The sequence below is a fragment of the Malaclemys terrapin genome, chromosome 4, assembly GCF_027887155.1.
Source record: "Malaclemys terrapin pileata isolate rMalTer1 chromosome 4, rMalTer1.hap1, whole genome shotgun sequence".
Classification (NCBI taxonomy): Eukaryota; Metazoa; Chordata; order Testudines; family Emydidae; genus Malaclemys; species Malaclemys terrapin.
Window position 1 is genome coordinate 149,551,803 of NC_071508.1, and position 25,409 is coordinate 149,577,211.

The window sequence follows — 25,409 nt, forward strand, 5'->3', positions numbered from 1 at the left end:
CTAAGCTATGATCTATGTAGAAATGATGGACAGAAGCAACAACATTCAGATATTCATCCAAAATGCCCTGCGGTTGGAGTGTGTTTGGATCAGGGATTTTGATTCATCTCCTTACATGACAGGGGACAGCTGTGGAATTCGTATCAGGATCTGACTTTCCCTAGCATTTGGGGGATTTCTCTATTATCTAGTTTGATAAATATGCGTACAAAAGTGTTGCATTTAATGTCCTCAAAGAATACAAATAATAGCCACTTTTTATATAAAAGTATCCTTAATATATTGTTTAGAAGGGATAATATACGATTAACAAATGTAAGTGTGTTACAGACATGTGCTATAAACACAACCGGAGAAGGTGCTGTAGATGGTAATAAGCCATATATTGATCTGTTGAACTCTATTACAGTCAATTAATCATTTATTAAAATAATTACTAATAATTTTAAACCTTTATAAACTATTTATATATTTACCCTTAATCTAAAGTCTAAAAGAAATAGCTATGGGCCAGGATGAGTGGTACCTTACTCTGTGAAAAGTCCCAATGGCGTCAATGCGACTATTTGTAGAGTTGGATATTATTCAACAAAAGTAAGAGGATCACAGTCGAGCCCTATAAACAAATCTTGGGTGGAAGATTTCATAAGAACCCTCTAGATGGTCTGTAGAGCTAGTCAAGAATTTTCCATCAGAATGTTTTGGCAAAAGAAAATGTTTTTTTTTTTCTTCAAAATTGATTTTTATTTTTTTTAAGAAAAAAATGACTTTTGCCAATGTTTTGATTTTCTGTTGGGAAAATTGAAACAAAATATTTAATTTCAGATTGGGTTAACCCAAATCAAAATATTTTGTCAAATTGAAACATTTTGTGCTGGGTCAGTTAGATATCAATTGGTGTCTTCTGAGTTGCCACATGGGAATTACAGTTCATGTGCCTCATGTCCCGGTTGTCCTCTATGTTTGGGCCTCCCCTCTGGACTACATCTCCCATGATGCATCACAGTCTCCCCTCTGGTTGAATATCAATGTTGATTAGATAATTTTCAGTAAATGTTTTTGAACTGGAAGCCAAACAGCAAAAACCTTGTGTTAGCTCTGTTCAAAGTCAAGAGTAGATAATTAATAACTTCAAGTAGATGTTTTCTGGAGAATTGTTGGTTAGCAAGTGTCAAAACATGTTGAAGATTGCAAGTTAGATTAAGTGAGGTTATGCTTTAATAATATATGCTGCAAGGGCACTGAAAACAGGTAATGAATGAATGAAGCTGCCGGTTGAAGATTTAATAAGGGTTCTGCATGGATCTAGGATGAACTACTCATTTTATTTACATTTGCACATTTTCCCATTTTTCTATAGTCACGGCTCGATTCCAAAGTGTAACCATCAGCTTATTTGTATATCTCTGATGATTGTGAAAGTAGGTATAATGTCAAAGACTGAGGGCCTGATTCTGCTCAGGTGTAAATCAGGAGTAACTCCATTGACATCTAAGGAGTCACGCTCATATAAACCCTGCGTGAGTAGAAGCAGAATCAGGCCTGGAGATGGTAGTCAGCAACTATATAATCCAATGGTCAATGTGTACTTTGATTCCCCATTGCTATGCCTGGGTCCATAGGTTACATCCCCAGCTACATACAGAACTTGGCTCTTTAGCTTAAGCTATAGACACACTCCTGCTTTCTGCTCTAGCGGTCTCTAGTTCAGTCCCCAGTGTGGTGGCCAAGATGGTGGTGGTTGCCTCTTCACCAGGTGAGACCAGCAGACTCCTTCTCCTGCCCTGAGTTCTCAGAGATGCTATTTAAATGACTGTTGCTGTAGTATATTTTAGCACAGTTAGAGAAAGTCCCCTCGGTGAGCTTGTTAAAATGGGTCCATTAGTGGGGGCACACACCTCGTTCGGAAGTATCTGGGGCTGGCTACCATCAGAGATGGGATTAGAATAACTAGTTAGTGGTTTATTAAGAACTATGAAAGATGTGACAACTGGGCCAAAACTTGCTTTCATTTACACTGATGTAACTCCTTACAAGTTAGTGGAGTTTCTCTGGATTTATACTAGTGTCATGGAGCAGAATCTGGTGTACTCTGTGTCCATTTGATTCAGTTTCTGCGTGCACATTTGTTCCACCTTTCTGTATTTTTATTGATATATAGAGTCAAGCTATTTAAAGAAGAGAAACAGTCATAGAATCATAGAATATCAGGGTTGGAAGGGACCTCAGGAGGTATCTAGTCCAACCCCCTGCTCAAAGCAGGACCAATTCCCAACTAAATCATCCCAGCCAGGGCTTTGTCAAGCCTGACCTTAAAAACCTCTAAGGAAGGAGATTCCACCACCTCCCTAGGTAACCCATTCCAGTACTTCACCACCCTCCTAGTAAAAAAGTTTTTCTTAATATCCAACCTGCAACTTGAGACCATTACTCCTTGTTCTGTCATCTGCTACCACTGAGAACGGTCTAGATCCATCCTCTTTGGAACCCCCTTTCAGGTAGTTGAAAGCAGCTATCAAATCCCCCCTCATTCTTCTCTTCTGCAGACTAAACAAACCCAGTTCCCTCAGCTTCTCCGCATAAGTCATGTGCTCCAGCCCCCTAATTATTTTTGTTGCCCTCCGCTGGACTCTTTCCAACTTTTCCACATCCTTCTTGTAGTGTGGGGCCCAAAACTGGACACAGTACTCCAGATGAGGCCTCACCAATGTCGAATAGAGGGGAACGATCATGTCCCTCGATCTGCTGGCAATGCCCCTACTTATACAGCCCAAAATGCCGTTAGCCTTCTTGGCAACAAAGGCACACTGTTGACTCATATCCAGCTTCTCATCCACTGTAACCCGTAGGTCCTTTTCTGCAGAACTGCTGCCTAGCCATTCGCTCCCTAGTCTGTAACAGTGAATGGGATTCTTCCGTCCTAAGTGCAGGACTCTGCACTTCTCCTTGTTGAACCTCATCAGGTTTCTTTTGGCCCAATCCTCTAATTTGTCTAGGTCCCTCTGTATCCTATCCCTACCCTCCAGCGTATCTACCACTCCTCCAAGTTTAGTGTCATCTGCAAACTTGCTGACAGTGCAGTCCACGCCATCCTCCAGATCATTAATGAAGATATTGAACAAAACGGGCCCCAGGACCGACCCTTGGGGCACTCCACTTGAAACCGGCTGCCAACTAGACATGGAGCCATTGATCACTACCCATTGAGCCGGACTATTTAGCCAGCTTTCTATCCACCTTATAATCCATTCATCCAGGCCATACTTCTTTAACTTGCTGGCAAGAATACTGTGGGAGACTGTATCAAAAGCTTTGCTAAGTCAAGGAATAACACATCCACTGCTTTCCCCTCATCCACAGAGCCAGTTATCTCCTCATAGAAGGCAATTAGGTTAGTCAGGCATGACTTGCCCTTGATGAATCCATGCTGACTGTTCCTGATTACTTTCCTCTCCTCTAAGTGCTTCAGAATTGATTCCTTGAGGACCTGCTCCATGAAGGGGCAGTCAGACGGGGCTATAAAGTGACAAGCAAATGTAGCAATTCTGATGCATGAAAGTGGTGGCAAGTGAAAGTCAGCTCAGCAGCTTATTACAGAGCCTGTGTGTTTAGCGTCACAGACAACGTCACTAGTCTCCATCAATCTAGTCTGTAACCAATACTGGAGGAGAAAGTTGTTGCCAAAGATCACATTGCTGGTACTGATTAGAGAGAGGGCTGGGTATAGCAAAGACAATTTGTGGCAGTGTGATGGGGGCTCAGAGGACGGGGCAGCCTAGTGGTTAGCGTGCCTGGCTTCTGCCCCTTCCCCCTCTCCCCGCTAGGATTGCCTGTTCTTGATCGTAAGCTAGGAATCTCCAGCTTTCCACCCGCATCCGGGCCTTGTCTCTTAAGAAGGTGTGATAGGGAGACTGGGGTCCTCTTCCTCCACCTGGGTCCCGGCCCAGGTGGGACGCAACACCAGCAGGGTCTTCCCTGTAGCAAGTCCCAGTTCACTTCCCTGGGCTACTTCCTACCCATAGGTCCTTTCAGTTTGGGGCATGGCTGCCATAGTCCAACCATTCGCTCAGCAAACAAAGAGTCCAAATGAGCAGAGCCCTGCAGGTCCTCAAAGGGGAGGGTGGTTGGAGAAGGCCCTGCCTGTGAGCCTGACTCACTCTGTGGTCCCCGCCCACGTTCAGCCTTTTGTCTGGCTTCCTGGAGAAGGGTTCCTCTCTCCTGCAGCCTGTCTACCACCTTTGCCTGCGTTTCTGAGCTCCCGTCTAACTCGCTCCTCTAGTTGGAGAGTGCTCGGCAGGCCAGGAGGGGTGGGGCTATCTGGGGCCTAGTCTTCTCTCTTAATCCCTTCGGGTCCTTCGCATCTATTTCTCCTGCCAATGGTTCCTTCAGTCCTCTAAATCCTTGTGCACACCTCTAGTTTCCTTCCCCAGCTCTGTGAAGCTTGAACACTTGCACCTTCCATCCACAGAATTTGGTCCTCGCTCACCTTGTCTGTCTCAAATCCTGGAACCAGCATGGGTACCGCAACACTGCAAATGATTGTACATCGGACATGCAACAGTTGTATTATGTTTTGGTTGTGTAGAATAGTGCCTAGGCCCGAAAGGAACCAGCCAAGCTCAGAACCCCGTTGTGCTGGGCAGTGTGTGAACACTACCCACTCGACCAGGCAGCCTCTTAGAACAAAATCCTAAGCACCATTAGTGTGAGTGCCGCTACCACCCCCTCTCCCCCGAGGCCAGGAGCGCTGCCAGCTTTTTTGCCGCCCTAGGCGGCGGAAGGCCCCGCCCCCGAAATGCTGCCCCCAACAGAGGCGGCGGAAGGTCCCGCCCCCGAAATGCTGCCCCCGACAGAGGTGGCGCAAGGTCCCGCCCCCGAAATGCTGCCCCCGACAGAGGCGGCGCAAGGTCCTGCCCCTGAAATACCGACGATGACCAGAGCGGCTGAAGATCCGGCCGCCGCGGTTGCCGCCCCCCAAATGTTAGTGCCCTAGGCGACCGCCTAGGTCACCTAACAGGTTGTGCCGGCCCTGCCCGAGGCTGACAATGTAAAGACGTACTAGCGCCGTACAGACTGGACAGAGAGCTCTGAGAGCTATGGAGAGGGCAGCAGTGAGCAGAAGGTGTGAGAAGGTCAGTTGGGTTTCTAGCATCGTAGCACTTGGCATGTGCTGAAAATAGGCAGTGCTGCTCTTGGCTAATGTGAATGTGTGCAGGTCAATAGCCCTAAATCTGCTCGCCAGAATATGGCAGCGGTGCCGGCATGCTTGTGGCTTTAACTGAAAGGCAGCCGTTCTGCAGCCCTTGCTCCCTTTCAGCAGCATTTTCTCATTTGAGCAGTCCCATTAAAAGCACTGTCTCCACATCTATTTTACCCCTCGCCCGAGTAAGGGCTGCTGCAGAATCAAACCCGACTGTTGTGCAGCAAACTCGATGGGCTAGCCCGACCAAGAGAGGCCTCTGAAAAACGGCAATTTGCCGATTAGCCTAGGAGACACTGGACCCATATTCTGTGCTGGCTTGCAGTCGATCCATGCCCATTGGGCTTCACATCAGATGGGGCCCCACAAAAGGCCACACAGTGCTCTTATAAATCATTTGTGTGCGTCTTTCAACCCCCCTGGAGCCCTACATGATGCACATTCCTAATTGTCAGTGTGCTTTTCCCCCGGGAGGCAAGGATCTTCGTTTCCAAGGGCAGGGAGCAGAAAGAGTGCCAATTAGATCAGTCAGTCAAGAGGCACTTTCCAGGATGCGGCCACTTAAAGGTTGCAGGGTGTTATGAGCTGTCTTTTCTAATGAGATCTGATCCTTGTGCCACTCAGGAGCACTCTACTAATAGCCAGCAGTGAGTAGCCCGGCATAGGCGCAGGTGTGTGGGATCTGGGGCCTGCGTCTGCTGCACCGTCCCCACCTTTTGGCACAGAGGGGGGCAGAGAGTATGTCAGGAAGGTGTGTGAGGGGGACAGGGTAGAGGAGCTCTGTTATTCTGTGTTTATCCCCTACTGGCTTGTAGGGGAGGGTCCGCTAAGGATTAGTAATTAAGGAGCCGAAAAAAGATCCCTGGTCTTCAAGATCCTTCCCCTTCTCTGGCTCTCAGCACTGCTGCATTTCTCAGGGTTCTTTGATGGACCTGACTTCTTGTCCTGGCAGACACCACCCTGCCTCCCACAATGACGGGCAGCTCCAGGCACCAGCGCAGCAAGTGCGTGCCTGGGGCGGCAAGCCGCGGGGGGCGATGTGCCGGTCGCCATGAGGGCGGCAGTCAGGCTACCTTCGGCGGCATGCCTGCGGGAGGTCCGCCGGTCCCGCAGCTTCGGCGGCAATTCGGAGGCAGGTACGCCGAAGGCGCGGGTCCGGCGGACCTCCCGCAGGCCTGCTGCCAAATCGGCAGGACCGTGGACCTTCCGCAGGTGTGCTGCCGAAGCCTGCCTCACTGCTGTGCTTGGGGCGGCAAAATACATAGAGCTGCCCCTGCCCACAATGCACTTGGGAATGACCCCTTCTGGCTGCAATGCTCTGCCCCTTCTCTGTGTCCCAGATCCACTTCCGCTTAGGTTCATTGCTTTGAAGTCACTGTCTTGCGCCTGCTTTTTCCTATTCTGTTTTCACCAACTTAAAATAGTTCCTTTTATCGGCAGAGCCACCCAATAGTCATGGCTTCATCTCATCGCCCACATAAGCATCTCCCTTCCCGAGGCCTGCCTGTCTAGTGTCCCAGAACAGCCCGGACCAGGTTCTGGCTAGCTAAGGGTGCTTGCTGGAATGTGTCAACCCTGCAGCCGGCTCAGCCTGCGTGTAAAGACACAGGGTTCATTAATTCTATTCTGTGTCAAACATGAATCGAGAGATCATAGTAAAATGCATGACTTACCGCTTAATCTACAGAGCCAGGGAAGGGGACTTTAAATACAGGTGCTCAGATATAATAATATGCATTGAGACGTGCGTGAGTTCCTTAAAAAATGGCATGGTTCCTTTGAAAGAATTAGGGAAGATACATAATATGTATCCGTAAGTCCACATGGCTCTTGGATTGCTACAATGATATCAAACATCTGTAGGGCACTTGAAAGGGTTAAATAGGTAATGAGGCCATTTTAAATATTGAAATTCTGTGCTTCAGATAATTTTTGGCGTTAATATGATGAATTAAAAATAGATGGAAGTTTTGATCTTAATCTACAAAGCTTCCTCGGTGCCATAGATTCATTTGAAAATATACCGGTGTGGATTAATCACATCGGCCTAGTTAGATTGCAGGGGTCATGACTAAAATATAACGTGGAGGTTGGATTCCAACAGCTTCCAGAAGAAGAGCACTTTGCATATGTGTTTCCTAGCTGTAGGCAGTGTGGTGGGGATGATTTAGTTGGGGATTGGTCCTGCTTTGAGCATTCATAAAAAGGTCCTTCCTGCCATTTGAGAGCTGGCCTACAGATTCTCATTTTGGGGATATTGTGTTTAAATCATGATCCGTTTCCGATTGGTTCCTCCATCTTTAAGTTAAAGAAGGAGCAAAGACACAATTGGGACATCGTTGGAATTTTTAACCTTTAATCTTTGTTTTCCCCACTTCTGCAATTCAAAACCAGCTTTGATTTAATCGGAATTTTTACAGTGAATGATTTTTAAAAATGTCTGCCAGCATGGTCTGTTGTTTATGGTTTATGGTTTGGATTCTAGCTAATATAGAACCTGCTCCTACAAATGGATCCATACAGCTAGATTCTGGTGCCACAATGAAGTACCGCTGAAGTCAAAGGGGCTCTGCATGGGCAAATGGGTGAGCCCCCATGGACTGGGTTCACGCTGGGCATGAGATGTATATTAGCTCATGACTTATAGTCCCATACCTTATTTTTTATTTATAATTTTTATTAATGTTTCCAAATACAAAAAATGCACCAAAATACCAGATTCATCATAATACACAAAGTAAAAAAGAGGGTTAGGATACAGGAAGGAGAGGAGAAACGACATCTCTCTCTCTTCAGGATCTACGTTAATTATAGACCTCTAAAAAGTCAGCCAAATTGCTTTGAATTTATTGGGCATTCCCGTTCTGTGGAATGTCAGTCATGTGTTAGCTGTCAGGTTGACCATATCATCAACCCAGGCATCAATATGTGGTGGGGATCGGCTTCTCCATTTTTGCAGAATCAATTTTTTAGCATCCAAAGCTGCACGTTGGGACCACACCACCTTGGTACTAAGTAGTTCCCAGGTATCAGGAATATGTCCAAGAATGAAACTTAAGAGGGGGGGTCCCAAATTAGCATCCAAAATAAAATTGGTCCTTTGACCCACCTCACAGGAGAAATTCTTGATCCGGGGGCTAACATATGAGCTAAAACATATGAGCTAATACAGCACTAATAGAGTCCCATTTCCAACAGTGGTCAGCATTTATGAGGCCCATTACCATTAGCCAGCATATTTGAAAAAGTGTCTTTTGGTGAATAAGCCACAGTCTCAGGTCTATCGTTGTTTTTTTAACATTAGATAGACTTGTACTCCATTGGTTGGAGATAGTTGTGTATCCAAATCTCTGCTCCAAGCCAATCTCAAATTATCTATCTTTGGCAGGGTTTTTTGGGCCAGAAAATCATAAAAGGGATACCACTGGCCCAGTAAATCCAGGAAGTCTCCTCCACAATAATAAAACCTTCTTGAGGTTCTGGAGTACCCAATGCATCTGGCCCAAATGTATTCATAAGTAATGCTTTAACTGGAGATATTTCCATGCTCCAGAGCAGGATAAGCCAAACTGCTGAAGATCTAAAGATGGTTTAAATTTAGCATTGTTAGCTAGCTGTGATAGTGTCATCATTCCTCTGTCCATCCAATCCGTCCACGAACTTTAAGCATAGGATTGCTCTATAGTTCCATACTTTCAAGCATTCTCTTGCTTAAGGGTGACTAAATTTTTGTGCACCTTTGACTTAGCTGCGTAACCCATCCTCCAGCCCAAGGTGTGCATGTCAGAATTGCACATCCTTGTGCATATGCAACCCCTGGTTCCCCTCTGTCAGGGCATTTGCACACCCTTTGGGAGTGTGATGAAGTGCACACAAGCTTAGGTGCAAACCTACTTGAAAATTTGGCCCATAACTGTATCTCTTTGGGGCAGTAAGAGGACCAAAATGCAAACAGAGACAAAAGGGCATATTTTTAAAATTGAAAGTCAAATCCTACTGAGGATAGTGGAAAGGAACATAGACTCTGGCAAATCAAGTGTAAACGTATAATTAGGCACGACAAAAAGAATTTAAAAAACTAGCAGAAGACACAAAAACGAACAGCAATTTTTTGAAGTATATCAGAAGCAGGAAGGCTGCCAAAAATCAGTGGGGCCTCTGGACAATTGAGGTGTTAAAGGAGCACTCAAGAAAAACAAGGCCATCATGCAGAAGTTAAATTAATTCTTTGCATTGGCCTTCACTGCAGAGGATGTTGGGGAGATTCCCACACCCGAGCCATTCTTTTTAGGTGACAGATCTGAGGAACTGTCCCAGATGGAGGTGTCAATAGAGGAGGTGGTTTTGGTAAATTGGTAAATTCAACAGAAATAAGTCACCAGAACAAGTTGGTATTCACCCAGAAGTTGAGGGAACTCAAGTATGAAATTGCAGAACTACTAGCTATGATATGTAATCTATCCCTTAAATCAGCCTCTGGACCAGATAACTGGTGGATAGCTAATGTAACACTGATTTTTTTAAAGAAAGCTCCAGTGTCAATCCTCTATTACAGCCTGATTTCAGTACCAGGCAAATTGCTGGAAACTATAATAAAGAACAGAATTATCAGACACACAGATGAACATGGTATGTTGGGAAAGAGTGAATGTGGCTTTTGTAAAGGGAAATCACGCCTTACCAATTGATTAGAATCCTTTGAGGGGGTCAGCAAACACCGACAAGGGGGATCCAGTGGATATAATGTACTTGGACTGTCAGAAAGCCTTTGACCAGGTCCCTCACCAAAGGCTCTTAAGTAAGCAGTCCTGAGATAGGAGGGAGGGTCCTCTCAGGGATCACTAACTAGTTAAAAGACAGGAAACAAAGGGTAGGAATAAATGGACTGTTTTCACAATTGAGAGCGTTAAATAACCCTAGGGATCTGTACTGTGGCCAATAATGTTCCACATATTCATAAATGACCAGGAAAAAGTGGTAAAGGTGAGGTGGCAAAGTTTGCAGGTGCTACAAAATCACTCAATTTAGTTAGATCCCAAGTAGACTGTGAAGAGTTACAAAAGGATTTCACAAAACTGGGTGACAGGGCAACAAAATGGCAGATGAAATTCAATGTTGATAAATGCAAAGCAATGCACATTAGAAAACATAATCCCAACTGTACATACAAAACGATGGGGTCTAAATTAGCTGTTATTACTAATGAAAGAGATCTCAGAGTCATCATGGATAGCTCTCTGAAAACATCCGCTCAATGTGGAGCGGCTGTCAAAAAAGCGAACAGAATGTTGGGAATCATTAGGAAAGGGATAGATACTACGACAGAAAATATTATAATGCCACTATAGAAATCCACAAACACCTTGAATGCTGTGTCCAGCACTGGTCACCCTATCTCAAAAAAGAGATGTCAGAATTGGAAAAGGTACAAAGAAGGGCAATGAAATGAATAGGCGGCAGGTTTAAAACAAACAAAAGGAAGCATTTCTTCACACAACGCATAGTCAACCTGTGGAACTTGTTGCCAGGGATACTGTAAAGACCAAAAGTATAAATGGGTTTAAAAATGATTACATAGGTTCCTGGAGAATAGGTTCATCAATGGCTATTAGCCAAGATGATCAGGGATGTAACCCCATGCTCTGGGTGTCCCTAAATCTCTGACTGCCAGAAGCAGGGACTGGACAACAGATGATGGGTCACTTGAAAATTGCCCTGTGCTATTCATTCCCTCGAAGTGTCTGGCACTGGTCCCTGTCTGAAGACAGGATACTGGGCTAGAAGGACCATTGGTCTGACCCAGTGTGGCCATTTTTATGCTTTTATGAACATACTTTTGATTCAGGTGTCATTGATCTAGCAGCATGTGATCTAGAAAGAGAAGCACCTTTACCCTCTAAAGCAATATCTATCTAAGGCAATCATCATCACAGGCATCAGTAGAGACCTAGTTTTCCTCTTAGGTTCAGAGAATATCAGCACCGGGTCACTGATCAGAATATGCTTCCATTCTATCTATGCAGGGCCGTCTCCAGGCACCAGCTTAACAAGCAGGTGCTTGGGGCGGCCAAGGGAGAGGGGCGGCACCTGCGGCAATTCGGGGGCGGCAGGTCCCTCACTCCCTCTAGGAGAGGAGGACCTGCCGCTGAACTGCCGCTGCCGATCGCGGCTTTTTTTTTTTTTTTTTGATAGGGGGGGCAGAAATGCTGGAGCCGGCCCTGTATCTATGTATGGTCCCCTGCCAATTCAGTTTAGCTGATAAGGGGCAGGGATAGCACATAGGGGCAGAAAGCACGCAGTAAATAGAGGGTGATAGGTAAATGTCTTATAATATGAATAATCATAAATTAATGACTGAATGCTGGATCTGCTGCCCCCGTTGGCACCTGTTGGCCCAGTTAGTTAATCAAGCCCACTGCGTGATGTACACCTTTTTATTAGTAGATATGGATGGATGTATTTTGCAGAGCCAACCTTTCATTCATCTCCATTTGTACAGCAGCAGTGGATAATTTGCTGCTCAAACATTGTTGCACTTATTTAAACTTCCAGTTGTCCCTGTTTAGTAACACTCCTTTTTAAATTCTTCGATGTGCTTTGACCAACCTAGTATTGTGTTCTGTCTTAGCGGAGTTCCTAATTCCATCCTCATAAACTTCCCCTTGCAAAATGTGTTGCCAACTTTCAAAGCTAGGATCTTTAGTTTTACAAAATGTATCATATTTTAAAAATGTGGCTGCCTAAAGTTAGGCTTCTACATTCATATTTAGTTCCCGTAAATAAAAAGGGGGCTGATTTTCAGAAGAGCTAGGTGTCCACAAATCCCAGGAAAGTTAATAAATCTGTAGGTTCTCAGCACTTCTGAAAGTTGAGCTACTTGAGGTTATTAAATATGGTTCCAAGAACCTTTTTTTAGGCACTCAGTTATGCAAATATGTACCAACGTTTTTATTTTTGCTGTTTCCTGTTTTGTAATTATTAATCCTTATCATCAGCAATGTTGATAGTATTAAAGACTTTTTTAAAAAGCTGCCAGAGGGCAGATCGTCACTCCGGTGAAAGTTCTGCCTGTACTGGAAATGAAGTCTGGAGCTCAGAAATGTAACAAGCACTTGCTACTTCACTGAGTATTTCATGCTGATATTATGCCTTTCAGGCTGACATTCAGATCTAGATCTTTATCTAAACAATCCTAAACCAAAGCAAAGCGTTGAAAGCAGCTGTGGAGGCTTGCTGGCTGGCTCCATGTTGGCCAGCGACATTCCATTGGAAACCTTTCAAAAATGTTTTTAATATGCATTGCCTCTGTCTACTGCAGCACTGTAGGGGTTTAGCATGAGTGCAGATCCTGGGCAGAACTTTTTTCAAGGGGGCATCACATTTTAGTTAGTAGAGTTCCTCAATATTTTTAAATCGTTGTGTCCAATACTCTTGAATTCTAAACAAGAAAAATAAACCCTTGTGTGTGTGTGTGGGGGGGGGGGGTGTTCATGCGTGTGAATGCATGAATCAGGTTTTTTGAGTTAGACCCTCAGCGGCTGCCAACTGGTGTAGTTTCACAGAAGTGGAGGGACTGAATAAATTCGGACTGTTTCGTCTAGAAAGGAGATGAATAAGAGGGGGGATGGCAGAGTTGCATGTAAAATAGCGAATGGCCCAGAGAGAAGGCAAACCAGGCGCATAGACAGATCAAAATGGAAAACAGTGAAGAAACCACAATAAGCAAACCTGTTCTGAGACTCTTCAGAAATTGTTCCCTTTGAGTTTTGAGTGAGGGTTTGAGCACAGGTTGGGGATATTTGACCCAAACGCTTAGCTGATCTCTAGTTTAAACTAAACTGTTTTAGAATCAGGGTTTATAACGTGAAATTCTGCGACGGACTTTAACCTGGAGTGGAGAGGCTGAGGGAACTGGGGTTATTTAGTTTGCAGAAGAGAAGAGTGAGGGGGGATTTGATAGCAGCCTTCAAAGGGGGGAGGGATAGCTCAGTGATTTGAGCATTGACCTGTGAGTTCAATTCTTGAGGGGGTCACTTAGGGATCTAGGGCAAAATCAGTACTTGGTCCTGTTAGTGAAGGCAGGGGGCTGGACTCAATGACCTATCAAGGTCCCTTCCAGTTCTAGGAGATGGGATATCTCCATTTATTAACTACCAAAGGGGGGTTCCAAAGAGGATGGAGCTCGGCTGTTCTCAGTGGTAGCAGATGACAGAACAAGGTGCAATGGTCTCAAGTTGCAGTGGGGGAGGTCTAGGTTGGATATTAGGAAACATTTTTTCACTAGGAGGGTGGTGAAGCACTGGAATGGGTTGCCCAGGGAGGTGGTGGAGTCTCCTTCCTTAGAGGTTTTTAAGGCCCGGATTGACAAAGCCCTGGCTGGGATGATTTAGTTGGGGTTGGCCCTGCTTTGAGCAGGGGGTTGGACTAGATGACCTCCTGAGGTCCCTTCCAACCCTAATCTTCTCTGATTCTATGGAGCATGTTAAATGTGGAACTATAATGAGCAATATTTTTTTTACATTTGATTTCCCTGTATTTTCTTTGAATATGAAATTTCCAGTGGGATTTTTTGACAGCCTTAAATAACTATCATAGTAACGGACCTTTGGATGAAAGTGCAAACTTGACTGGCAGACATAACTTGGGGTAGTGTTTTCATGTGTCTTTGCTTTTAATTGTTCAACTGCCTGCTATGTTCTTTAGACCTCAAAGTGCTTGGATTTTTAAAGTGCCTTTCAGGTGAAAAGAAACCTATGTAAACATTGACGCGGTCCAAATGGTGTACGCTGGGAAAACATCTTTTCATAACATAAGTCATAAAACCTACAGTAGAGGAATGTATTAGCTGCTTGCTGTCACTGGAATATGCTTCTTTTCAGATGACATTCCCGACTGGGACCTTGTTCAAGTTCTCTTCTGTGATGAGCATGTAATTACTTTAAGCTTGAAAACATGTTTTTTGAAAGTCTAATGTTTGAATGCTGATACATAATGTAGCTGAGAATAATATTGTAAATTGTATTTATTATTTCAAATGGAAAGTAATAGTCAACCTTTCAGAGAGGTTTTTTGCTGCTGATGCCAAATGGAGGTAATCCTTATGCTGTTTTCTCTCCATAAACCAATATTACTGTTTGTTTTGCAGCTGTATTAGAGGTCCTAGCTGAGATAAGCACCCCGTTGTGCTAGGCGCTGTACAGATGCATAGGATATAGGAACATGGGAATTACCATCAGACTTAAGGTCTGTCTCTGATAGGACCAGTACCAGCTGTTTCCGAGGAAGGTGCAAGAGCCCTGCAGTAAGATGATGTAGGATAATCGGTCCCCCATGTTAGGTCTCGGTCTCAATTAGTTGAAGCCTGGGAACTTGAGGTTTAATATCCCTTCCATATCATTTTTGCCATCATTACTTCTAATAACGCTGGATATTCTTGTCAGTCATGTGAATGGCCAATCCATCTGATAACCTTGCTGAGTTCTTGGCCTCAGCACCTTCCAGTGGCAATGAGTTCCACAGTCCAATCACACAATGTGTGTAGTCAGAGACAGTCTCTGCCCCAGAGAGTTGAAAATCTAAATAGATAAGGCAGACCATTAAAGTAGTACTATCCCCTACTGAGGGGCTGAGGCACTGAGAGAATAAAGGGTAGATTTTCACATGTTTTTAGAAGCCCAAAGTTGCAGGTAGGTGCCCAGTGGGATTTTCAAAAGCAATGAAATCAATTAGAGTTTGGCACTTTGGCTTTTTGAAAACCCCACTGGTGCCTATCTTCATCAAAACCCTTGGGAAAGTTGGCCCTGAGTGACCTGCCTAAGAATTGGAATTGACCCAGATCTCCTGAGACCCAGTCTAGTGCCTTCACCACGAAATCATTCTCCTCCCTACTTCAAAGCATTGCGTGTCCAACTCATGGACAAGAGTAACGGGATGGGGCTTTAGTCCTGTGAGGGGCTGAGCGCAAAGGCACTCAACACTTAGCAAGACGTGCCCCCTCCTCTGGTGCTCCTTTGACTGACAAATGGAGGGGCACTGTAGGAGAAGTAAGAGGGCCTTTCCCTTTCTGTCTCCAGTGGAGAAGGGTCACTGAAGCCCCAGAGCATGTGACGGGTGTACAGTTGGTTAGCTTGGCAGCTCTTTTTTCACGTTACATTAAAAAAGAAATCAATGGAAATTAAATTGCACAAGCCAAAACTCCGAGTTCAGGGTGAAGCTGTGTTCTCAGCCCTCTCTGACACGTCCAGGGTGTCTCTAGAAACCAGGCTTGCTTCCACTCTCCTCGCTGTCGGTGTCTAGCACTGAGAGCTTTTCCTCTGCCTGCCTCCATTCTCTGGGGAGCCCTCCGTGCCCCCAGTAATTCCCCGCAAGTCCATCTCTCTCTCTCGAAGCGGACAAGCAGAGCACAGACCAGGGGCAGGCACTCCCTGCTTTTCACCCTGACACATGAAGAGCGCTCGCTCCCGTGATGAGAACCCCTCTCCCATTCTTGGCCGGGTGTGTCCGGCGGTGTGTGGATTGCTGCTGACTGGACTGACTGAGTGAGAGGAGCAGGTTGTGCTCCCTGAGGGTATGGCAAGCCTCATGCTGCCAGCAGTAATGCAGGAATAGCAGGAGATGGGCAGGTTTGGAAGGTGGGGAAGGTAATTCCATATCCCCCCGAGCACCGTTGCTAATCAGCTTATCCCCAGGCCAGAACCTGGCAGCTCTGCGGTGGGGTTATATCCAACATACTGTATAATAGACCAAATTATGCCCTCCATTGCTCCACCGTAGAGCTAGCGTAACTCCATTCAGTTGCAGGTGTTGATTCACCACTGCGTTACCATACAGTGCTAGGTAGCGTTGGAGTCCGACAGACACGGAGAGCACTGGAGTGGCCTGTTGATGTCATTGTTGCTTTGCGTTCATCCCCCCATTTACATCACAAAGCAGAATTTGACCCAGGGGTGCTCCAGGGTCTCAATGAAGGCTAGACCTTTAGCACGACCTCCGAGTTTCTTGGCTGTCTTGACTGTAAAGCAGGCCTTTGAAGCTAGTATTCGAACAAGCTTCTGGATCTGAGTGGAATATATTCTAGCTGAGTCTGCCGTGTAGTGTGAGCAGAAGCCAATCACCGTCTTCAAATCAGGATTTCCATGTACGTGTTATTTTGAATGCCGGGATGAAAGGGTCGTATCACAGCATTTTTGTCCCATCAGTCACTCTCTGTCTCTCTGTCTGAAGCACAGGCAGGGGTCTCCTTTCATCTAAGGGATGATGAGCCATTATGGTAACAGCAGCAGTCGTTTGGGTTGACGTTGTCGAAGCTTTCATCTTGTGTTCTAAGTCGTGAAGCATCAGCTGCGGTGCTGCTGTTCCCGGTCTGCGGCTGATGTGTAGAGAGAGTAGGGCAGAGGCAGTTCTTTGCACGGGTCCTTCTGGAGCTAACGTTCGCCTTGGCACGTAAAGGAGAATGGCAGTGGTCAAGCCACACCAATATTGACTGACAGCCAACTGGTGCACTTCCAGCTCCAGGGATGAATTCTAGCAGGGCGCTGCATGGAGGTACCTGCCTGAAAAGCTGTGCCCAGCATTGTGGATTGGGAGGTGCCCACTCCGATTCTCGCTTCTGCCCCCAAAACATAAGACCAGCAGTGACGGGAGTAGAAGAGGTACAGAGTCAGGGCTTGTGATTCTCATGTATGTACATGGATGTCTCCTGACACAGCAGGACCTGAATGCTTGGCAGTCTATGGACGTCCCAACTGGCTAGTAACCCCCTTTGTTCCTCATCTCCTGCTCTCCCCTGAACCTGCATACAGGTCCCGCTGCCCAGCCTCACTCTTCCCCACACACCATGCATCTCTGCATTCTCACCTCCCTCTGCTGGCAGCTGCCCATCCCCTGCCCACTCAACCATGTGGCTTCCCCTTCTGTTATCTACTCCCTGCGCTTGTCTCCAGTGTCTCTTCTTCCCATAGGCATCACCACTCCCTCCCTCAACAGGCCCTCCATCTCCGTGACACTCTCCACCCTCGGATAAGCTCCAATAACCACCCTTAGCTTTAGTCAGCCCTTGATAATTTGGGAAAGTTGTAATCAACTGAAAACAGGGTCTTATAATGGAAAGTGTTGGGCAACCTGAACTCAGGAGACTGCAGAAAGGAGCCATCTAGAGACTCCACCTGGTAGGCGCGGCAACAGCCAAAGCAGGGACTGGTGCCCCTTTTAGCTGATCCCTTCCAAAATAACCCCCCGACCGCCCCAAATTGTGGAATTAACACCACATTCCCACCATCACATTCTTCATGCTGCCTGTGTGTCCTACCCCTTCCTCACCCTGTGTCTGTCTGGTCTGTTTAGACAATCTTGTCTCATTGTTTCTTGTACTTTCCCCTCTGGCTACAGCCACTTTTGTCACTTGTCTTAGATTTGAAGCGCTTTGGGAGAGGTACCATCTTTGTATAGTGCCTAGCACAGTGGGGTCCATGATTGGGGTTGGAGATGCTGCTGCTTGTGCTGCCTATAATACTGCCCTGGAAGGATTAGATTTTAATAGGGAAAATGTCGGTAAACCTTGATTTCACTGTTCACATGCAAACCAACAAAAATATTTCCATTTCTAACCATCTAAATATGCAGTTAGGCAAAGTAAGGAAAAATGATGCTTAAGAACTTAAAGTTTGATTTAAGGATATTGTCTTTGTAGATTTTGACATGTGATGTTGACAGTTTGTGCTTTAATGGGGATAAAACTTCCTATTTTTTGAATCTCAACATCTGCTGCCCTTCAATAATTATTGTCTGGCCCTCCCAGGAGTTCCTACAACTGTGAAAATGTAAATTGATAAAAAGAGAAAAAAATAGGAAAACCCATAATGTTGCACAGTGAAAATTTAAATTGGAAAAAAAAAGCTTAAAAATAAATTGATATCTGTCAAAATTATTTAAAAAAATAAAAATCCAATTCTGCCAAGCCCAATTATGATGTTCCTTTAATATTTATGTAGTTAATTTCTCCAGCTCAGAATAAAAAGCCCTCTTCTTTCGTAGCTAGTAGCTTGTGATACTGAGGATCTGAGCAAGATGTTGCTTTCCAAGCATTTTGCACAGGATTCCTCCTGTATAGTGCCATTGTTTGACAGAATTATCCTTCGTAACCCAGTAAGAGGGGTTTAGAAATCAGTGCGGCACTTCTGTGGGCGAGACTGCGCCCGTTGGCACAGCCCTGAGCAGGCACAGCTGCGTTGCCCCAGAGCAGATCAGGGGCTGACCTGTGACGGCTCTGCTCCAGAAGCAGGGGAATCTGCTTCTACTCTGTACTGCTGGAGCGGGTGAGCACATGACTTCACCCATGTGCCTGCTCCTTGCACCAGCCTCTCCCCACCCACCTGTTCCAGAAGGGGGTCAGCGGCCCTGCTCTCCTCCATGTGCTGTGAGCTGCGGGCCGTGTAGCCGTTCAGGAGAGTAAGGGGATGCCGTGTGCCCCTTTGCTCCCCTGTGCAGATGCATCAAGTGATGGTCTTGCCCAGCATGAAACGTTTTGTTGTTTGTTAAATAACTGCCAGCGCAGATTCAGACATGGCGGGCCCGGGGTTTCAGCGGGTGTCTTGTAGAGGAAGGGTGCTGTTCGCTGGCAGGAGTTGGAGAATGGAGAAGGCTGCGCTTTCTGGGTTGAATAACAGGAATGCTATTAACGAATTCCCCTCAGCGCTGGCCTACACTGGAAAGCGAGGCTATGTCACTGAGGGGTGTGAAAAGTTCGCCCCCTGTAACAGACATAGTTAAGTCAACCTAGGCCCCAGTGTAGACAGTGCTAAGAATTCTTCTGTCAACTTAGCTACCGCCTCTCTGGGAGGTGGACTCATTCCAGTGATGGAAGGATCCCTGTGCCGCTGGAGCGTTTCTAGACATAGGCTCCGTATTTAAGATCCAGTGCTCTGGGCATCTCTCTCTGAAATTAATCCTTGCAAAAGAAACCATAGACACTGGGCTGCCTGTAAGTAGGTCTGCCTCGACCCCTGCCCTCCACAGCGACTCTGGTGGGTTTGCAGCATTCCCAAATCTGCACCTAAGTGGGCAGTAAGTTCCAAAATCGAGGCCCCCTCTCAGGGTGTGTCTGCTCTGCAATCACAGGTGTAGGTGCACCTGAGCTAGGTCCCACCTAGCTAGCTTGAATAACAATCGTGCTGAAGCCCCTTGTGAACATACCAGGGTTCCAGGTGGGCTTGTACAGCCCATGCTGATGCAGCTTCCTGGCGATTGCTATTCAAGCTAGTTAGATCAAAGGGTGTGTCTACCTGTGCTGCAGTCACACCTCTGGCAGCTATGTAGACATGCTCTCAGAGAGCAGCCGGCCAGCAGCCCCTCTGGTTTATATAGAGCAGCTCTGCTGGCCTCAGCTGGTGTGGTGTGTCAGATACAGAAATCACACTGTCAGCCTCCGAACAACATGTCTCTTAAACATCTTTTCCAGCGTCTCCGTCAATTAAGCTCCTGGTGGACGACCCCATAGTGGTGAACCCCGGCGAGGCCATCACCTTGGTCTGTGTGACAACGGGAGGCGAGCCGGCACCCACGCTTAGCTGGGTGAGATCCATTGGAGCCCTGCCTGAAAAAACCGTGCTGAACGGCGGGACCTTGACGATACCGGCCATCACTTCGGATGACGCCGGCACGTACAGTTGCATCGCAAATAATAACGTGGGGAACCCTGCAAAAAAGTCCACCAACATCATTGTAAGAGGTAAGTTGGGCTCAGATGCTCCTTTGAGGGCTATCTCTCCTTCATTCCTCTTTGGCAGGGGGGCTGCCTGTAAATTTGTGTCCTACTGTGCCAAGCATGGTGTTGGCCAATTATAACAACATACGGAATCAGAGGGGTAGCCGTGTTAGTCTGAATCTGTAAAAAGCAACAGAGGGTCCTGTGGCACCTTTGAGACTAACAGAAGTATAGGGACCATAAGCTTTCGTGGGTAAGAACCTCACTTCTTCAGATGCAAGTAATGGAAATCTCCAGAGGCAGGTATATATCAGTGTGGAGATAACGAGGTTAGTTCAATCAGGGAGGGTGAGGTGCTCTGCCAACAGTTGAGGTGTGAACACCAAGGGAGGAGAAAGTGCTTCTGTAGTTGGATAGCCAAACAAAGACTGTGAATGGCTATCCAACTACAGAAGCAGTTTCTCCTCCCTTGGTGTTCACACCTCAACTGCTAGCAGAGCACCTCACCCTCCGTGACTGAACTAACCTCGTTATCTCCACACTGATTTATACCTGCCTCTGGAGATTTCCATTACTTGCATCTGAAGAAGTGAGGTTCTTACCCACGAAAGCTTATGCTCCCTATACTTCTGTTAGTCTCAAAGGTGCCACAGGACCCTCTGTTGCAACATACGGAATAAATCAGTACTGGATCAATGCCGTTTCAATGGGGCTTTAGGCACACCATGGCATGGGGGGCTCTGTAGTCCAGCCCTGTGGGCCTGCCAAGGGATAGCAGCTGGGGCCCCACTTTTCTGCCCCCTTGGAAAGGGAGGACAAGCAGCCAGAGGCCTCCAGTCCTGTTGGATGCTATCTGTGGGCAGGTTGGCTGGACCTTCTGCATTTTTCTCCAGCCACACTGGGATGGTGTTGGCAGTAGCCCCCAAGAGAGCAGTTCTTGGCATTGACACCCCCCTGAGATCATTGGGGTAGTCACCCGCTAGTCTGTTGCTTCAGGCTTTCTGCAGATGTCACCAGGGTCACATGTTCATTCTTTTCTTCATGCCCACGAGGGTGGGACGCTTACTACCTTGGGGGGTTACCTGAAAGCTGATATTCTGATGTGATCACGTCTGCAAGTGCTGGGGCCTGTTGTATTGGAATAAATGGGCTACAGTGTTTCTATAACTTAGTTACTGGCTAATATTAAACAGCGTCACACAAGGTTTGCGGTTTGGTCTATAGAAACTTTAGCTTGCTTAGTGCTCTGGCAAACATACTGTTTGCTTTTGTAGCTAAGCGGTTTTTCTCCCTAAAATCTCTTTCATTTAGGGTGCACCACAGGAGCGAGAGGCGAAATAGCTAATCCCCTCATTATTTTGTTATTACTTAGGCTTAGTTTTTGACACACCAGTTTTCATTTACTGATTTTTAATTTGCCACTTTTTTGGATTGCTAGGCACAATTTTACCACCGTTTTTGTGTTATTTTAGTAGCTCTTTTTATTTGGATGAATTTAGATTGAGGGGTTATAACTTTTTTATTAATATTTGATGTTCTAGGTTACTATGACGTTTTATGAATTGACACTTACTTTTTAAAGGCGACTTTACAATTGGGGTAAATTTGTAGCCCAGTTATTACAACGGGCCTGAGTCCATGGTACCTATAATTTAATCCAGATAAGGGGACAATGAAGAATATGTGCCCAATAATTACTCCCAGGAGAAAACTAAATCTGCCTAGTCGTGTTGGCTTTCAGCGTGAGCCTGGGCTAACCACAGAGATATGGCTGATTAGTTTGAAGGAAGATTCCTATTGGCCGGTAGGTGGATTAATCTACCTGAACCAAATAGTTCAGTTGAAACTAATTTTCTATAATCTAAGCTGCCAATGGTATGAAACATAAACTCCCACACACTGGGTGCTTTTAGTAATAACTTGTGATTCATCATACTCGGGAGAAACTGCTGAGTAAGGAGCAATGGTGTGATTATTTCATGAGAGCATGGCCTCAGTTTGCTCCTTAGTGCCTGGCATGTTATACGTTCCAACAGGCCGATGAAGTAGTATATTTTGTTAGGGAGGTCCGGCAGAGAGCATAGCACCAAGCATCTGTAGGAGCTTGTCAGGCTATTGCAATGGCATTAGTTGTAGAATAGTTCCACGGGAATCTTTTGACATTCGGCTTAAAGCTTTTATTGGTGGGAAGCAAAAATGCTGTGTTATTTCCAGAATCCAGCAGCCACATTCATTCGCTGTGATTTACGCCTGTAATAAGACTGGGCGATGAGGATGTGCCTGGAACGCACGTTTGGAATAAGCAAAAGGGAAGGAAAGAAATCTCGATATTTTCATTGACCCAAAAAGCAACACTAGTGGCCTAGAACAAGAGTCCCTGGTTCCCCACAGAAACAAATGTCTTGAGTCATAAGATAATAATACTCTGCTCGTGCATTTTTATTGATGGGAGCCCATGCCTGGGAAAATCTCATTAAAAACGGACATGGGTTTTCCTTTTCTAAAAAGCCGCCTGGCCCAGTTCATTCCTAACTCAGTCAGGAGTGGGGAAGAAATCACCAGCACCCCAGCAAATGACAGATAAGGCACAGCCCCCCTCAAGGCACATAGATGAAGAGCACAAAGGGTTGCCCTCGTAGCTGCAAGCCGTACTCCTCAATGGGGGCTGTATGGGCACAGCAACTTGGTGGGAGTTCCCAGGGACATGGAGCGCTAGAGGGTGCAGCTGTGGCCACCGTTCCTTGGAATGGGCCAACTTCTGCTGTTGCTTGTAGCCTTTCCTGCCTTTCCACCTCTAACCTAGGTGGTTGATCAAGGCCATTCGCTGTATGGCAGCACGAGAGGTGGGGAGAATGCAAGAGGACCTGGGTGAGGGAAGCAGTGGCCAAATTACTAGATCAGCTAGGGCTGTGGGGTGGGGGGAGGGGTGCTAAGGATTTAATTAGTCTGTTGACTGCAAGAGTAGAAAAGGAGTGCAGTAAGGAAGTGCAAGGGGAGGAGGAGAGAGAAATGCCGGCAGGCCCAACGTAAAGGGGGAATCTCTGCATGAACAGATGTCTTTCTTCTCTTAAGATTGTAAGACATAGTGAATCGAATTGCCGCACAGGATGGTAGGAGGGTGGTGGGGTTGTTAAAACACACAGAGTACACCGTGGTGGTTACAAACTGGCGGTGTCAGAGCCATATGTGAGAGGACAGGAGTGGAGGGCTGCACCCTGTCACAAGTGGGGGCTTATCCAGGCATTGCCTTATCCGTGCTCATGGATAACGGAATGGTGGGGGGCTGATGCAGAGGTCTGGCTGTCTGGACAATGGAGGAGACCCTGCAATGGCTCGTAGAACAGGAGGAGATGAAGAAGACTCTGCAGGGCTCCCAGTAGTCCCACCACCTGGAGAAACAGTCTTTTATTAGAGAGCAAGCCTTCGTACAGCAGCAGCTACCCCAAGGTGCAGTGAGACCTGCAGTGGGGAATGGCAGCCGGGCACAGGCAGTAGGGCCTCCGGGACCTGGGCTCTGCAGATTACACGACTCATTCTTAGTCACAGTTGAAAGAGTAGCTGTAGCTGAAGGCTGAGAGAAGGGAACCTCGGCCCTACGGCTCACACCCTACTTGTCAGGGGAAGCTCAGGCAGCCTACGTGGCTCTAAGTGACGAGCGAGCACTGGACTATGATGTGGTTAAGGCAGCCTTCCTAGAGCAGGGGTGGGGGATTATCCACTGAAAAGTAGCCACAAAAGTTTTGGGCTGTTAGATGTTATGGCCCTGGGCGTTTGCCCAGAAACAGATGGACTGGGTCACTTGCTGGTTGAGGCCAGACACTCTCATTGGGTGAGATCATGGATGCAGTAATTTTAGAACAGTTCCTTCAGGAGAACACCCAGGTATGGGTCAGGACGCATTAGCTGGTCATCCCAGATGCTGTGGTCAAACTCACAGAAGAATTGGTAGAGGCAGACATCCCCAGGAAAGAGGGTTGACAATTCCAGGGACCAGTCCGGGTGAGAATGGTTGGAGAACCCCTGGCTGGAAAGGTCGCAGAGAAGAGGGAAGAACCTAGGGGGAATCTGGCTGGGACTCGGCGTATTGTCTGTTATGAGTGGGGGCACCAAGTACATATAAAAAGAGACTGCCCCTAGATGGGATGTGGGTTTGCAGAGTACTGTGGTTGGGCAGAGCCTCTTGGGCATGGAAGGAAAAATAAATGAACTCCTGTTTCTGTGACGGTGGGGACGAGGTGTCAAAGAGGTCTAGCAGGCACTGCCTCAGCCTGTTCACTGGTCAAGAAGAAATTGGTGAAGCCCCACTGGAAGCTCTTGCAGCCTGATCATATCCATAGGGATAAGAAACTCTGGCCTATGGCTGAGGGACCCTGGAGGTTCAGGGTAGTGGACACGTCCCACCCCATCGTACTAGGCACAGACTGAGGCTAATTACTAGATCAGCTTGGGGTGGGGAGAGCTAAGGAGCTAATTAGCCTGTTACATGCCAGAGTAGAACAGGAGCACAAGAAGGAAGCGCAAGAGGAGGAGAAGAGAGGGAGAAAGACCATTAGGGCCAAGTTGAATTAGAAATAGACTCTCCTGAGTGAGTTCTTTTTTGAGTGCTTGGTCATGTCAATTCCAATCAGGTGTGTGCGCGCACATGTGCACCGTAGCCGGAAGACTTCCCCCCTAGCAGCATCTGTGTGGTTGGCCTGGGCACCCCCTAGAGTCGTGCCATCATGATGCCCAATAAAGGGCCCTGCCAACCCGCCAACCCCTCAGTTCCTTCCTACCGCCAGTGATGGTAGCTGGAGCTTCTCCTTGCTCTTGTTTCGGTAAGCGGCTTAGCAGTACTTTCGGTTTTCGCTGTAGTTAGTTAGTTCTAGGTGGTTAGTATAGCATAGTTAGTACACTTGTACATTTTAGTTACGGGGGGGTTCCCCCCCCCCGCTTTTCTCCCCCTTATTTGTCACAGAGGCATGCCGTGATCCCCGGGCTTCAAGACTTGCCAGGACTGCGTGAAGCGCAATCCTAAAAGTGACCCCCACAACACCTGTTTACGGTGTCTGGGCGAGGGTCACCAAAAAGACCTCTGAAGGTCTGTTGAGAATTCTGATCAAGAACTCTTAAAGAGAGGGACCAGCGGATTAATATCCTTCTCATGGAGGCAGCTCTCCAACCTCAGTCGGATCCGGGTGCCGGGGATCCCGCTCCCAGTACATCTCCTTTGGCGCAGAGCGCTCTGGTGCCCTCCTCGAGAAATCCGGCAGAGAAGAAAGACACTGCCAAGGAGGCTCGGCACCATCATGGAGTCTCTTGGGGGCACTCCTGCCTTTGGCACTGCTCCCAATCGCTGGCGCAGAAGAAGACGACGACGACGACGGAAAGAGGCTGACCCCCCCTTGGGAAGATCCAGGGACTAGCCATCAGTGGGTCCTCAGTCGGGCCACGGCTCCGAGGCTCAGAGTGGGGCTACGTCGACTCCTGCCCAAGTGAGGCAATCAAGTGTGGTCCAGTCGCGCGCTC

At 46.9% G+C, this 25,409-nt stretch overlaps 1 protein-coding gene across 3 annotated transcripts in view; it reads left to right on the top strand.

The window, feature by feature from the left end:
* The window catches only part of MDGA2 (MAM domain containing glycosylphosphatidylinositol anchor 2), a 615,965-nt gene that overhangs the window by 332,896 nt on the left and 257,660 nt on the right, over window positions 1-25,409 (top strand). For all 3 annotated transcript variants that reach the window (XM_054027277.1, XM_054027279.1, XM_054027276.1), the window contains exon 6: window positions 19,656-19,925. In XM_054027277.1, the coding sequence (XP_053883252.1) occupies window positions 19,656-19,925 (270 nt within the window). The remainder of the gene's footprint in view (window positions 1-19,655; window positions 19,926-25,409) is intronic.